General features: G+C 35.6%; 1 protein-coding gene across 3 annotated transcripts in view; it reads right to left on the bottom strand.

Annotated features, from left to right (window-relative positions):
* Positions 1-13,060, bottom strand: part of LOC137389660 (unconventional myosin-Ia-like) — a 37,631-nt gene extending 24,571 nt beyond the window's left edge. For all 3 annotated transcript variants that reach the window (XM_068075727.1, XM_068075728.1, XM_068075729.1), the window contains exons 1-10: positions 12,924-13,060; positions 12,176-12,343; positions 10,427-10,492; positions 9,824-9,957; positions 7,456-7,558; positions 7,253-7,355; positions 6,019-6,175; positions 4,598-4,691; positions 2,238-2,469; positions 761-874 (exon numbers count right to left, since the gene is read on the bottom strand). In XM_068075727.1, coding sequence (XP_067931828.1) covers positions 761-874; positions 2,238-2,469; positions 4,598-4,691; positions 6,019-6,175; positions 7,253-7,355; positions 7,456-7,558; positions 9,824-9,957; positions 10,427-10,492; positions 12,176-12,307 — 1,135 coding nt within the window. In that variant the 5' untranslated portion in view covers positions 12,308-12,343; positions 12,924-13,060. The remainder of the gene's footprint in view (positions 1-760; positions 875-2,237; positions 2,470-4,597; positions 4,692-6,018; positions 6,176-7,252; positions 7,356-7,455; positions 7,559-9,823; positions 9,958-10,426; positions 10,493-12,175; positions 12,344-12,923) is intronic.
* Between the last annotated feature and the right edge of the window lie 4,054 nt (positions 13,061-17,114).

Here is a 17,114-nt window from a genome sequence, read left to right as displayed (position 1 = left end):
CTGATACTAGAGGAACTAATACTACAGTCACTAATACTACAGTCACTAATACCACAGTAACTGATACTAGAGTAACTAAGACTACAGTCGCTAATACTACAGTCACTAATACCACAGTAACTGATACTAGAGCAACTAATACTAGAGTAACTAATACTACAGCAACTAATACTACAGTAACTGATACTAGAGCAACTAATACTACAGTAACTAATACTACTGTAACTAATGGCCAGTGAGTTTTACCTTATAATAACTCATCTATCCATAATTTACAAGTTGTCAAATACTGGATAAGAATAGTTCATTACTAACATTTGAGATCAGACAGTACTAACATTAGAGATCAGACATTACTAACATTAGAGAATAGGCATTACTAACATTAGAGATCAGACATTACTAACACTAGAGATTAGACATTACTAACACTAGAGATTAGACATTACTAACATTAGAGATTAGACATTACTAACACTAGAGATTAGACATTACTAACATTAGAGATTAGACATTAATAACAGTACACCATTAGTTGGTGGACTATAAAAAACTGTGGCAGGCTTCTACTGCTGAGAGCCAAACTGTAATAGCTCGATTTAGAAAAGCGTCTGATAAAAATTTGAAATCACAACCTCATAGCTCACCAAACATAGATGGAATAAACAGTTGACACTATGGTCACTCACATACTGTAGTCACGATTCGATTGATGGCTTTGGTAAATAACCGTTATACACTAGCATATGGTTAAATGTACCTATCTCTTTTTGCTGTGCAGATCTCTGTGGAGGAGATAGCCTCTGATTGATCTTGTTGACAATCCAACTGAAAAGTCTACCATATATTACTTTGGCAACAGCATCTCTGGCATCTACAGTGAACAGTTAGTCATATTAATAGTAATTGTATAAACTTATAAGACGCTATAAATGTTTTTTGTTCATAAAAACAAACAGATACATGCATGAGGGCAATTCGATATGTAAAGATAATTTTATTTTAAGTTAAAATATTAATGTGAGACATAGCATACTTTTTTGAAGTTATGTTTTTTGGGTGTTATCTTCACACTGTAATCTTTTTAATAACTTTGAAGCTATAAAAATTTTTTGGAAACTTTCAAATTGATTGCTCCTTTTGAAAACTGCTCACATGTAAAACAGAAATCTGTTGACTTGTCTGACAACTATGTTGAAAAATTAAAAAAATTAAAGTATTTAACTCAACTACAACTTGACTTATTGTAAAATTAAGTATTTAACTCAACTACAACTTGACTTATTGTAAAATTATCTTTACTTATCGAATTGCCCTCATATATCTACAAAGCAATGGCCTTTTTTAATAATCTCGACACTTTATACTATGCTTGCAGTATATTTGCACGAGTTGCCATAACCAAGGAGTAAAAGGTAAACCTATTTCATCATACCGATTACTGAACAAATTACTACCCTTGGTCGAAATAAACTTAATTATTTAATAAGTAGCTGCAGTGTCTAAAGAACAAGCTTTTAATTTCTGTCACTAGAAGTTGTGAAAATGTAATGACTCTTCAGACAGGAAAGGTAAACCACTAAGAGACCTTGAGTATTAAATAATCCTGATACAATCTGTTGAACATGAGTGTCCAAAGTCAAATGACCTGTCAGGGACAGATATCACAGATAACACGTCACAGAAAACACGTCATGCATGACACATCACAGACAAGGCATCACACATAACACGTCACAGACAATGTGTCACAGACATCACGTCACGCATGAGCCATGCATGAGCCACGACAAGCGATACATCACGAGTGATGCGTCACAGACAATGCATCACAGACAACGCATCACAAACGACATTTAGCAACTATTTGCATCCTTTTGTATGTGAGCTATAGATTATTTCCACAACACGAATAAAAATGGAAATCAAAGCTTCTATGATCTTTCTTAGCTCATAAAATGCATTGTCTTTAATATTGTACCACCTTATCATCCAACAAATTACCAAATATAAAAATAGCAAAATCTGTACCAAAGAACACTGTCAGGCACTCTGTGGCAAGACTTGACACTGTAGAACAGTCGCTATCCGATACTCATGGTTGCAGTAACAACTAGCTAGTAAAGGCCTCAGAACTAGAATAAGCTTGTCCGGACTGGTTCATGACATCACACTGATCATATTTGTGTTCCATCAGCTCAGACATACAGATTCATACATGTAATAATGTGAGTCACCTTCAGCTTGGTGCTTGTTAAAGTTGCGCTGAATCCGCTCTCCCCTCGCACTATTGGTGACATGGGTCAAGCAGCCTTCTAGCTCCTCATCTTGAATGCCAAACAGTTGGGCAGCCAGTTCAAGATCATCCGGGTAGGTGACACCGACACCGTCGCTGTCAACCCTGGCAGCAAAGTTGATGTTGCCAATGGCCAAAACGCCAGAGAGTATGAATAACAAATCCTCTTGTTCCTAAAGTGACACAGCAGTTAATATTAGTCTCTTATTAGAGTGATACAGCCATTGCTATTAGTGTTTTCATAGAGTGATACAGTCACTACTGTGTTTTCATAGAGTGATATAATCATTGCTGTTACAGTCTCTTATTAGAGTGATACAGTCATTGCTATTAGTGTTTTCATAGAGCGATACAGTCACTACGGTGTTTTCATAGAGTGATATAATCATTGCTGTTACAGTCTCTTAATAGAGTGATACAGTCATCGCTGTTACAGTGTTTTCATAGTGATTCAATGATTGTTTTTGAAAGCTTAAAATAGAGCAACACACTTATTAGTGCCAGTCTACCCATAGAGTCATACCAACTGAGATACCCAGCATTGCCCTGACAAACATTGCCTCTCCCATGTCTGGCCCTTTTCATATGTATATCTATCAATCTATCTCACATGATTCACTCATGTGTTTGCCCATGTTTGTCTAGGGTTCTCCTTGCACAGTCGATGTTACATATTATTGTCTATATTTTGTACATATTTACACCAACAAACACATACCTACACCTATAGTCATGGAATATTGAATATTGTTACCACTTCTGCTAGATAATAATAAACTCACTACTGTTGAACTTAATTTCCTAGAAACTTAATAATTGTTTACACCAGCTTAACATTGAAATAAATCACACCAAAACACATGCAAAACTTTATATGAATATTTAGAAATGAATATTGTCCTAGCACTAGTTAAGGTACAGCGTTGGAAAGCAAATAAGAAATGATAAGTCAAGATTTTGCAGTCACTACCACAGTGCGAACCAAGCAAATCGAGTGATAACAACAAACTGTCGGACCCGCACATAGATGACATGTATTTTTTAGGCACTCTAGAAGACGCAAGATGTATTGCAATATAAGCCCGAGCTGTAATTTCTGTTATACTTGGAAGTACAGATGTGAAACACGGTTTTCACAGCTTCAGACAAATATTTGGAAAAGGTTTTAATGGCCAGTTAAATTTCGACTCATCTTACTCGGAGACATCCGCCTCCGAGGGGTCTAGTGAAAAATAGCACTGGCAACGGGTGAACATAAAAGGGTCCACTAGCACGAAATGTAAAAAGGATTAATAAAACTTGTGTCTGGCTTTTGGAGAATATTAAGGAGAGGGAAACTCCATGGCAATATTACGGCACCTCATCTCCCTTTTAAATTTATTTTAATATTATAACCGTACATGTCATTCATTTGTCGATCCAAAGATCTGCATAAAAGCTGGCCTCATGAGGCAGCTCCGCAAGCTGGATCTCGCCCATGGGCCGTATTCAGTATATCTAGTATATCTGTATATCCGGTATATCTGGCATAGATAGCAAGCTAGATAACCCAATCTGGACCTCATTATCTTACTATCTGACTAGCTGTGAATGAAAATGAATTAATCTGATGAGGTCACTGCCTTGTTTCACATACTAATGCTGTTCAACAAAGGTTAACATCGTGAAACTATTTAAACCTGCTGCAAAGGTTGAAGCAGGTTTGCTTATACAAGCACTACCTACTATCTGAAGTGGCAAGAACAGATGCTTCGCTATTGCTATGCTAAGTGTTTAAATTCTTAAGGTCTCAACTTTGCGTGTCGACAGTCGACCCTAGTTCGTTCCAACTAATACAGACTGGGCCATGTCAGACATTGAAAAAGACTGGATATTGAAAATTGAGTACTGTACAGTACTATACATTAAACAGTCTATATTGTCTTACATATATACTTCTAGACTACAATATGATACAATATGCACATACAGTATACGTGAGAGAGTAATATATGGCTATACATGCAATAGGATACAGTATAATATTAATAGCAGTGATAATAACAAATGAAATTACAGTACAACACTCACTCAGTCGCATACATTGCTCACAGCGTCGATTGACAGAGCCACCAATCAGAGCAAGTTGTCATTCTTCGGACAGGCATGACCACATTCGACAATTGAGAATGTGGGGAAGTGAAATCCAAAGAGGAAGGGGGGGTTGACTGTACATACATACGCTATTGAAATTGTAAATTTTTTTAACTAAAACCCAAACTTAGTGTCTGTGTTTGCAGTTTACAAATCTATACGCCTCACCTGTTCTGAGAAACCAACCAAATCCATAGAATTCTGCAATTCCTCGAATTTCCCTGACAAATTCTGTTCTGTAGATTTTCCTCCCTTGGTATACCTACAGAGTGTATAATAACTGCACTAACATGTCTAGGACAATGAGAAATTGAACTGTAAACACACAGATGTATCATGAATGTAGTCGGTGAGCAAAATTATTGACAGCACCTGTTGATTGCTGTGTAAATCTCAGCCTGTACCATAGGTATCATGAGATATAGCACCAAACATGTCGCATTCAGACCCATAGTAGCTAAATATTACATAGTAGTGTGACTGCCAGATTCACAACACCAACCACATATTTACAAACTGTTTCTGCACCACCATGATGAAGCATAATGTAAGAACAGAAGAGACGCAGCGGAAACATTGATAAAAATAGAGATCAGCAGCAACTCAATTTAACAGTGACTAATCAGCGAGACAAGGTCAAGTATAGCTGTTAGCCAATTTGGAAACATTAACAATAATACAGCGATAATGGTTCTCAACTTTTGAAATATTATTTCTAGTAACTAATGAATGATGGATTACTTTATTGCATGTGTCCTCAAACATTCTGTGAATTCTATTAACTCTTTCGCTACCAAATTAATTTTTTTCGGGACACTCAAATATTTGGTTAAATTTAATATTTGATATGTTGGTGCATATAAGTCATGATAACCTTTAAATCTCAAGGTCTTTGAAAAAGATTCCGATACCAAATTAATCAGCATAAAATTTTACATCATCTGATGCCATAAAAAAGGCTACAAAGGCCACCAAAAAAGCAGAATAGGCTCCATCACTTTTTCAACCAATTCCGCTACTACCATGAGCAACAAGTTGAGCATGTTCCGCATCAGACGAGTTGTCACAACTACTATAGCTTACGTCTACTGACAAAAGTTAGATAATCACTGTCACCAGTACTATTGCTCGATAGATAACTATCTGAAGTCCATTGATCAACAATTTGTGAAACCTCCGATGTTCTAATGCGCCTGACACAGCTGATCCTTGTGAAAAAAAAATTGTGATAAAAAATATAATTTTTGCAAAGCGAAACTAAGCTCAGCGTGAGCTGTAAACATATTTTCTATTGGCTCAATGCAGGCAGATGATCGTTTCCTTTTGTTCAAGTACAGATATGATAGGCTAATTAATCAACTACTCAGAAACATTTTGTACAAAGCCTACTAAGGCCACATCATGCGGATCCAGGCCATAAACAAACGCTGTGCCGAGATGCACTACACGGCTCGTATTAGACAATGAGTTTAAGACAAAAATGTAGATTCATTCACAACAGTAGCAATAAAATAATAAGAGAACACAGGCAATACAGGGAACACAGGCCATACAGGGAACACAGGTAAAACAGGGAACACAGGCAATACCTGTAATCCTTCTGCTTCTTAAGCTCGTATAACTTTTTCTGCTCCGGTGTACAGCCATTGAGCATGTAGCTAAATATGTGAAAGTTTGCATCTCCTCCGTTCTGATGCACAACTCTTGACTTCTCCAGTAAATACTCACTAATCTTAGCACCAATAACTGCGTGTAAAGACAATAAATGGCCATGACATAACTCTATCTCTGACTCTATATCTGACATAACTCTATTTCTGACTCTATATCTGACATAACTCTATCTCTGACTCTATCTCTATATCTGACATAACTCTATCTCTGACTCTATCTCTATATCTGACATAACTCTATCTCTGACTCTATCTCTGACATAACTCTATCTCTGACTCTATCTCTGACATAACTCAATCTCTGACTCTATATCTATATCTGACATAACTCTATCTCTGACTCTATATCTATATCTGACATAATTCTATCAAAGTCTGTTAGAAATTGCATCAGCAAACCATCTCAATTTTACTTTCAAAGCAGCTTGCCAGTTAAGCTAACTAGTGCGCTGTTGACTGCAATAGCGAATTGATGCAGTGGAAGTCTATCAGTAAACATGTGCAGACAACTCCTAAATACAAGCAAAATCACTTGCCAGCTTGTAATCACATTTCCACATATTTGGCACTTACAACACAGTAGAGTAAGACATGGTGAACCTTTTAGTAACAAATAACTGTAATGTGAATTTTGTTGCAAGTCAAGCTTTAAAGAAGAAAATGTGCAAAATTTCTGTAGATTTCATCATAAAGTATCGGTGTTTTGTTATCATTTGCAATTGTTTTTTATGTTTGAAGTGATCTGATTGCCAGGATGTTTCAAGATTAAAATCTATAAAATATGATTATGACGTCTAGAATTGTAGAGTCCGGACAAAATAGAAACACGTAATGCTGCAACTTGAACGCAATAGCGATATCAACTATAGCAATGATAACAGCTAGTGACTTCATATTGCATGTATTTTTCTTCTGAGCGTTTTAATCGTGATCAAGTTTTGTTGATTTTAATTTTGAAACATCCTGGCAGTCAGATCACCTCAAATATTAAAAACAATCACAAATGATAGAAAGATACTGATATTTTCTGATAAAATCTACAAAAATTTAGTGTAAGTTTATATTGGTGATAAAAAGTGTGTGTAAGTGATTGCTTATGCAATCAATAGCAATATTTACAATACAGCGGCGAACACACAAACAGTCATACCTTTGCCATTATTGAATAAAATCTGAATATATTTTCCAAATCTGCTGGAGTTGAAGTTGATAACAGTCTTGGCATTTCCAAAGGCTTCCAGCAGTGGATTAACCTAGAGATAGAAAGGAAATGAGTTATGTAAAGACAGTCATATTATGGGTACCACAGTGACAACAAGCTGAAACATGTGGCTGTTAGAAACGTAGTCGTACCTGAAGAATCTGCTGCTCCAACTGGGTATTTCCATTGCATAGCTCTATAATTTGCTTTACCACCAGCTTTGTGCTCTCGGTCTTACCCGCTCCACTCTCCCCGCTACATTAAACATAATTTTTTTTTAATTTGTGATCTAGCCCAGCACGGTAATACTAATGGATTGCAAAGTAGGAGACTGAGATTGCAATAGAAATCACTAACATCAGGCGGTAAGGCAAAATATACCTTTTAATGCCCTCTTTCTCAGAATTTATGAGCAATTTTATTTTCAAAGAAATGATGTAATTCACAAACCACATTACAAAAAGAAAAGAGCCATCAATCATTATCCATCATTGCGCGCATGAGTAAACAGCTTGCCTCACTTTTACACCAGGTTCTTGCAGGTGGAGATACCGTTTTGCAATGAAATTAAATATATTGAACTACTAGTAGAGCAATGGAACTAACTGTAGACCTTGAAGAGTACTGTAATTGCATTGCTGAAATGACATAATTATAGACATGCGGCTGCTAGTCACGTTCCTGTAAGTAAACACTGCATTGCTCATGTTATACACGGGTGAACAGTGTTAGCTTAAGATGAATGTCATAAGAATTGTAGTCAAGGAAGTGATTACTGACTCTTACTGACGTTTCTCAAACCATCCATAGAGTAATAATTATTAAGGCTTATTAATAACATATAATGGCATATCTGCTTCGCATACCGACAGAGCGACAACAACTTAGTAGAATTGTGCTGAGAATGAAAACTGTTAAAGGTGTACGCTTCAAGAAAAAAAGCAAGAAATTTTACATTTGCTGCCTCTCCCCGCATTATAACAACTGCAGCCTAAATCAATTAAAGCTGATGAGCATTACGTTGAATTACATGACTAAATAAGGATTCAGTAGCCGCTGGCTTGGTAACGAGATTGCTTAACTGAGAGCAACTTATCCAAATTCTCGATTGACTAGTCAGTATACAATATATAAAATATTGCTTAGCCAGAAGAAAACAAAGGTCAGCGGGGAGAAAGCAAAGGTCAGCTGAGAGTAACAAAAGCCAAAGAAAGACTTGTGATTAAGCAGTCAAAATGTGACAGGAGAATGTTACTTCAACTCTGCCAACATACTGTTTCACATTAAAGCTTTGGCAGGAAACACTTCCTTTCTGAAAGAGGTAACTCAGCTTATACTAACTGGTCATTCACAAACATTAAATAGTTATAATGAAACTACCGTCACAACTAAATAACATTAGTCACGCTTGTCTAAATGCAATGGTCGCAAAATGAAAAGCTTCTACTAACATATTAAATTATTTTCAAAGGTTTTGTCTTATAAAAAATGTAGTTTTCATTCAAGCAAAGAGTACTCTATGCTGATTGCAAATGATAAAAAGTGAAGAGAGCGTCGAATATAATCTGCTGCATAGATTATAAGTTGGTAATGGAAAAGAAAACCCGCTGAAGTAATTTCTACAATCTTGCAAGCAACCAAATAATTTTAAATAAACTAAAATAAACTATAAATAAATGAACTATGAAAGCTAAAATAAGCTATAACTAAACCGAGTCAGTCTTTTCTTCATATTTTCATACCACCCACATGAGACAACGTACTTAAACATCACCAGTCTTGAGAATTTTAAAAGAAGAGACCAGCTTCTTAGGTTGGTAGACCAGCTTCCAATTTCTGTCGATTACTTGACGTGGTTTGTAAACCAGTAATCCAAACCCGTATGACAGATTGTAATTGAAACTGTGGAATACATTTTTTCGGTATAGATAACTTAAACAATTTTTGTGCAATGGTTCACAACAGCAGGAAAGATGGTTTGCGGGCGAGTTGTCATGAAAATTAATTGGTTTGCAATTGAGTTGTCTTAGAGATGAGTTGGTTGGGAGACGAGTTGACTTAGAGACGAGTTGACTTAGAGACGAGTTAACTTAGAGACGAGTTGCCGTAGAGACGAGCTGCCTTAGAGACGAGCTGCCTTAGAGACGAGCTGCCTTAGAGACGAGTTGCCTTGAAGACGAGTTGCCTCAAAGACGAGTTGCCTCAGAGACGAGTTGCCTCAGAGACGAGTTGCCTCAGAGACGAGTTGCCTCAGAGACGAGTTGCCTCAGAGATGAGTTGCCTCAGAGAAGAATTGACTTAGAGACGAGTTGACTTAGAGACGAGTTGACTTAGAGACGAGTTGACTTAGAGACGAATTGCCTTAGAAATGAGTTGCCTTAGAGACGAGTTTACTTAGAGACGAGTTGCCTCAGAGATGAGATGTTTTTGAGATGAGTTGACTACAAACCAATGAATTGACTGCACACTGTTTCTAAACTCTACACCAAAGTAGTCAGCATTGATCGGGAGATTCAGTACCTGATGACTATGCACTGGTCAGTCTGACTGCTAATGTCACCCTCCCCCAGCATGCACCTGTAGACATGGCCGGCTATTGCATAGATATGCGGACTGTCCTTCAGGTCCTTTCCAGATCTATATCTATGAGATATCTAAAGAAGCAAGCCAGCAGTACGCTAAATGCAGGGCTGGATGTAAGGAGAAAGCGGACAGGTTCCCAGCAAGGCAACATGCATTTTCAAAAATTCACGAGCTTGAAAACACGCAAGATGCCAAGGACAATGTGAAGGAGAATATGGTGGATTCAAAATGATTGTATAATAAAGCAACTGTCAGATGCCATGGTTTGGCGCTAGCATACCAAAATAAATCTTTTTCACCAAAGACAATAAAACCCACTTCGTCGATATGCTATCAGATCAAACTACATGATTAATTCAGTTATAAATTTAGGAGACGGCATAGGAAACCACTGCCTACACACAATGACAATATATGTAAATATTCCAAAGCTAATCAATCTGCCCAATAAAATGATAGCTTCTGATACCACCAGCTCAATTTCTTCATCCCTTTTCTTCATGCTAATAAAATGGATAGGCGGAGTAGAATCGTACTAACCTGTTTTCTGTAAATTGGCAGCTCTTTGAATGGATTTATAGATATCAAAATATCACCAACGTATGTCTACAAAGTACATGTAAGCAATGCAATGCCTATAAGCTTATAGACATACCATCAGAGCCTTAGGCTTCCCTGTTTACCAATAATGTATCATTGAGTATGAGTGTTGATACATCTTGAATATTTTAGATGAGAGCCATGGGTCATAGGTAGCAGTTTTAATATGGTAAAAAGGTCATGTCTGAATTTTTTACATATTTCATATATCTCAATTATCATGACAACAACCAACAATAAATATAATTTTGTGCAATAAAACTGTTTAAATTAAAACTACCAGTGTTACTGTGAGTCTAAGATTTTAGTAGTAGATCGGTTTTTATGATAATAAGAAATGTTACAGCTTATAAAAGTTCTACCAGAAAAATGCTCATAAAAAATCTATATATACAAACATTTCAGATACTTTGCAAAAAGAAATTATTTATTCACTATCAAAAGGAAATATTATCAAAGATGTAATAGCATGCCTTTAGGAAATCAAACAAAGTATTAGCAGCAGATTCATGTTAGAACAACGTAATCTAGGCCCAAAACAATGTGAAATCTTTGTATGTAAAATTGACGGTATTTTTTCTAGAGAAAATGAACACCAAAGCAGTTTTTATTGGATATTTGAGGCAATTTGTATCATATTTTTCAAATTTTATAGAGTTCCAAAAATAATATGAAACACATTTGTCAACCCTGTTAACAACTTAGATAAAATAAATTTATGAAATTTAGCATTATTTAAAATAGATTTATGTAAAATCACATGTTAAATTATGAAGTTTAACATTACATAAATAAATTTTCATAAAGTAAACTTATATAATGTTATATTTTCATTTACACTTCTAAAACTTCCAGTCATTTTTATTGTAAAAACTTTATTTCATGTACAAAGGCTATTCCAGTTGACCTAATCGTCTTCATCATACGCAGCATGTTTTAGTAGTAACGTACTTAATAAGAAAATATAATTATAGTCATTAAAAATATATATCAGACGCATATCTGTACTATCACAAAAGTACAAAAATAATAGTTTTAGCTCACAGCTTGTGGTAAACTATGATCAGGTACTAAAAAGATTGTCAAAACAGTGCTTAATAACATAGAATTCTTGCAAATATTTTAATGCCATCAAATCACTTGTGTGAATGAAACCTTTATGACATTGACCAACTTATCATGTGTGAAAAGATAAACAGTTGATTTAGGCTTTTGCAATAAAATTTACATGACCAACAATTTGAAACAAAAAAAGCAATCCGTATTGAATTTGCTATTGACGCTACATCATTTTTAAAAGGCATTTGAACCAGGAATATTCAAATATGCTGCATAATTGCACCATTATGCGGTAAGGTAAGATAATGACTCAAACTTAGGCTATTTGGTGTCCTACCAAACTCTACTGACAAACTGCTGCTGGTCAACAACTCACGTGCAAGCTATGAGTCATAAAGGATCGGTGGTATTCTACTTTTGCTATTTGAATAGTTGTAGGCCTTACTATCTTTTCCTTTTCTTTTTATTTCAGTAATGATATCTTTTCTGTTAGCCTATCAGGTATATTCTGATTCAAGAAGTTGCCAAGCGGTGGTTAACCAGAGCGTTTCTCATAATTTACAGTTTTACAAAATAGTTTACTGAACTCTGTATTCAAACAAATACACATGTGTGTGTGTCTGTACATACATATATATGATTCTTCTTATATCTAGCTTTGAGCTCTTCTAAAATTATATCCTCATCCAATTTAGAAAGCTCTGCCAAATTGTCTGTTTCCCCAGCATTCCGCCAATGCTGAGAAAGTCGTGATCCTGCCATGACCTCTCAGGAGCAGAATGAATCTCAATGGTGTATCTGGCGAAACAAATTGCATGGTTGGTAGCAGTGTTTCTAGCATGCAGTTAAAGGAGCGTTGTGTGACACAAATTACACGATAACATCTTGCTACACAATTACATGATAACAACATCTTACTACCATAAACGGACGGTTAGCTACATGTAAAGTAGCTGCATGTAAAACGAAGCCATTCTAATAAGAAATGACTAATTGCACGCACTATTCAAAAGTCACATTTTAAGTTGATAACTACAATTTTATGATAAAAAAAACACTCCAAGAACGTTGTAGTGTAGAAACATACTTATAGACTAATTTACACGTAGCTAACATAAACTGTATTACTCTGACAGAGCAGTGAACAAAGTTAGACCACGAAAGAAATCCCATTTCCCCCGATATTCATCGAGTATTTTATTACCACGCACACCAACAGCCAATTTATAAGCCAGGTCTTTCGTAGTGACACAATCGTAGTGACGCAATTGATTTGATACACGCTGGATGATAATAAACTCGATATAATAATATGTAAGCGCGACAAGTGCACATTAAAGCTTGGACAAGCCAAAGAAATAATTAATACAATCATTACCGTAAGTAGACATACGACTATGCAGACTAAAAACAAAACCAGCACTACCGACGTTTTATTTTAATCTGCAGTCGTATGTTTGTTTTTCTTGTATTAGTATGCTCAACCAAAGAGACCGGAGTGTCACTGATAAACACCCAAACGATTTGCAGGAAACAGTGAGCAAACCCAGTTTCTCCCAATATAGCTTAAGATTTCAGAAATTAATTGTAACGGGAATAATAATTACCATACGGGTTTCCGCCGAGTGCACGATAACCTTCTAGAACGGTAGGCCAATGAGAATAAATGATCATCTTGGGAGTTGTCAGCGCATTCCTAACACACGACCGATTACTCTTCAGCATTCGCATATACTGTATGTCGTACATTTCTGGCCATGTTAGTTTCGCAGGCACAAAAAGGCTGCCATCCAAGGTATTACATAACGCTAGAACTGATAACATTGCTAACACCAATTTTCAAACAAAAGTATGCAATTACATATTGTACTATTAAATTTTCTAAATCGTTAGTTATGCCAAGCAAGGCCAAAGATACAGGGCCTTCCATGACCTCTCAGGGGCAGAACGAACCTCAAAAAGTGAAAACAAGGAAACATGAAAAAGTAAATATGCAGAGACTTGTCAAGCTTCACCCTCTTGATGAAACTACAGCTCAACATAAAATTGATGAACTTTTACAGTAATTCATTATCTGGCCAGGTATTCTAAATGAAATGGCTTGAGATCAGCTGTCATGTGCACTGGTCAGTCTGACTGCTAAGGTCACCCTCCCTCAGCATGCACCTGTAGACATGGCCGGCTATTGCATAGATATGCGGACTGTCCTTCAGGTCCTTTCCAGATCTATATCTATGAGATATCTAAAGAAGCAAGCCAGCAGTACGCTAAATGCAGGGCTGGGTGTAAGAAGGCTACCCAACATGAATAAGTTCATGGTGGCTATTGATGGAGACTTTGAGTAAAGACAGTCCACTATCTGAAGTATAGAAGCAGATTGGCTAAAAGTTAGTACGCTGTTTAAAAAACAATGATTTTTTATGTTTGAGGTACTTGAACCACATAAAAACTGCAGATATACGAGTATCATCTCCAAAAATTCAAAAGGCGTGACTAAAAAGACTATGATTATTATCAAAGCATATTCCTTTTATTGTTGAGAATCAAGATATCTCTCGACTGCTCTTAAATTCTTTGAAAGCACATATCACCTTGAAGATATTGCCAGAGTCTCAGTGTAGATGTAGGAGTAGAAGTGTGATAGACATGACTTTCTGCTTAAGCTAAATACAGAAGAAGTGTACTAAACAAAGCATGTCACTTATGTGTAATTTTAGGTTGTGGTAAAGTGTTTACACTGTGTTCAAGATTGGTCTTCAGTAGTAATAACTGAATAAGGCAAAACTGTGAACTTACACCGATACTGTTCCTACTTAGGGAGTTGTATCGCCATGCTTACAATAGTCTTCCTTGACAGTTCAGAGAAAGTTTATATTCAGATTAGAAAAAAGGCAGACTTGTTCAATGTGACTAAATTCAAATCAATAAGCAAAAAAACTGAAAATATAATGAAAGGTCCGTTAGTTTTTTATTACAGTGCTCTTGTAGCTTTTGGCGATCTACACCAGCCATAAATACAATATTTTGTTAGTAAAATCATCTCTTCTTGACAAAAGATTCCATCACTTGATGCCAGTTGAATGTGCATAAAACTTGTCTAACTATTGCCATGACATAGTGTCATTCTTCTACAAGTAACACAACCTCAGCTGAATGCGGAGTAAATGAAACATTGACTCTCTAATTCTCTAGAAAACAAGAGAAACTGATAAATGTAGTTTTTGCTGATACATACTCCGCACATAGCCTTCTCTCAGTCCTTTGCCTTTTCTCAGTCTTAGTCTTCTCTCAGTCCTTTGCTGGCTTTTGTATATCGAGATTGTGTTCTCTAATTCTTCCTATTTTAACACATAGACTACAAATATAGTACGCACATAAATACTGAAATTTATTCTACAATGTACATTGTAGTGTATTGTATTTGTAACCTTGAAATGTATTTTATCAGAACTGATGTATGACTGCTCAAGCAGCCAGGTGCAGCAGCAGTATTTAAAAATATATTTCAAGGAATTTATCCTTACGCTTCTGTATTATTAAACCTTAAGCACCATTCTGTTTGCTGCCAACATTATTATTGCTGTTTAGTTCTCTACGAACTTTTTACATTAGATTCGCTACTGTAAGTTAATGTCATTAAATCACTTGCAAATTACAAAATTATTTTTAAAATGTATAAAAGAAATGTAGACATCTGCAGTAAATATAATATTGCTGTTTACCATATAAGTTAGCCTATCAATTTGTTGAGTTACCAGTATTGTTTTAATATCTGTTGTTATAGTTGTTTCAAATGTTTTTTAGATTGAAGACGGCTTACTTAGATTTTGTGTCTGCAGGTGCTAAAATGAGTAGATGATGACAAGGTTTGGGTCACATTCAAGTCATTTACATTTCCACATCTACTCAAGTGTGACCTTTAGTTGGTTGCTTTCGAATATTTAGAGCCTCTTGCCTTTAGGTAATCAGTCTATTGAGCTGAGTGATGCCAGTATGTAGTTTACATAGACACTTGACTGATCATCAAAACCTTAAAAAAAGATTAAGAGATCATAGCTGTCACGTGTTAGACATACTTCAGGAACAGGAAGTTGTTTTGTGCGATGATTGTTAATAGGCATAAACTGTTGCTGCAACTCAACACTGAGTTGAGGATTTTGTCAATAAATCATACCATAGTAACTAGTCGCAATAAAATAAGTTTCACAATCAACTCAGAAATTAGGCTAATTCTTATATCGTACATATCTTGTTATGTTTTGTTTATCAATAATTAAAAATAAATTTATTTAGTGTGTTAACGATAGATTACTTGAGCCCATAACAACCAACCAAGAAATAAATTTGTTTTAAATTTATGTATCTCAAGCGTTAGTAATGGGTCATCATAAGCTTTCAGATACTTACAAAGAGTTTGATTTATCTGCAAAATAATTCCAACTATGACAGTGATGTGCTATCGTTTAAAAGACTCAGCATTGCAATTAACTGACTCCATTATTTGCATTTATTCCAATTGTACTCTAGCTTACTCGCCATACTCAGTGATCAAGTCCAAGCCATACAACGGTCTCTAGTAGAAATAAATGCTATGAAATCATGGACCGGTAAACTAGAATCATGAATATCCAGCTACAAGATAATTTAGTTTTTATATGACAAAAATAGATGTTTGACATGAAGAACTTGTCAGGCACCTGGTAATCCAAGCAATGTCTAAATCTGTCATAACATGAACTTCTGATCATAGCTTAGCCTATACTTTGCTTTCATAACAATATGACCTAGAGAAAGAGGCTGGCTATGATTATTTTGATAATATATGTTTTTAGCATATTTAGCAAGTCTTGCTTTGTGAACACCTATTTTGTTTCATGCTAACAAACAGCCTGTTTCATGCTGTTTGTCATACGATGAAACTGCAGCGCTTGTAGAACTCCTTAGCAAACTCAGTTCTGCTGACGATCAAACTACTCGTTATATTTAACTGTATATTTATGGTTTAATATACAATATTATATATTAATATAATTACATAATATATATTATATATATATATATGTCCAGACGTTCAAATTCACATTTTTATCAAGAATGTTAAGGGTCAGGTGTAAGTTTACTTTCTATGTGCTGACAATGAATTCACCTTTAGTTAAAATTATCTCTTTTCACTTGTTATGATATCATGTACATCATGCTGTTACAATGTCATCAAGTGCACTAATTTGTGGTTTATACTGCACTGACTTAGTATGTGTATTAGCTGGATGTAGTGGCTCTTGTATTGTTTATCATCAGTTGTTATTTGCTCCTAGAACTGATTGCTTGTGTCTTCTCTGCTCTTTAATAAATGTAATTAAGATGAACCACAAGTAAAGTGTATGACATCACTCATTGTGTTATGCAAGCAACACATAGTTTTTCAGTTATATTCATGAACGCATATTTTGTATAGCCGGTTAACCATTTGGCCATTGGCTTCTTTTTGTTCCTATATATACAAAGCTTATAGTGATTATCGATTGAGGAGCGTGGGCTATATAGAGTAGATTGCTCCCTGGCATTACTA

Source organism: Watersipora subatra, chromosome 3 (genome assembly GCF_963576615.1).
Source record: "Watersipora subatra chromosome 3, tzWatSuba1.1, whole genome shotgun sequence".
NCBI classification, from domain to species: domain Eukaryota; kingdom Metazoa; phylum Bryozoa; class Gymnolaemata; order Cheilostomatida; family Watersiporidae; genus Watersipora; species Watersipora subatra.
This window is presented reverse-complemented; position numbering and strand designations above follow the sequence as displayed.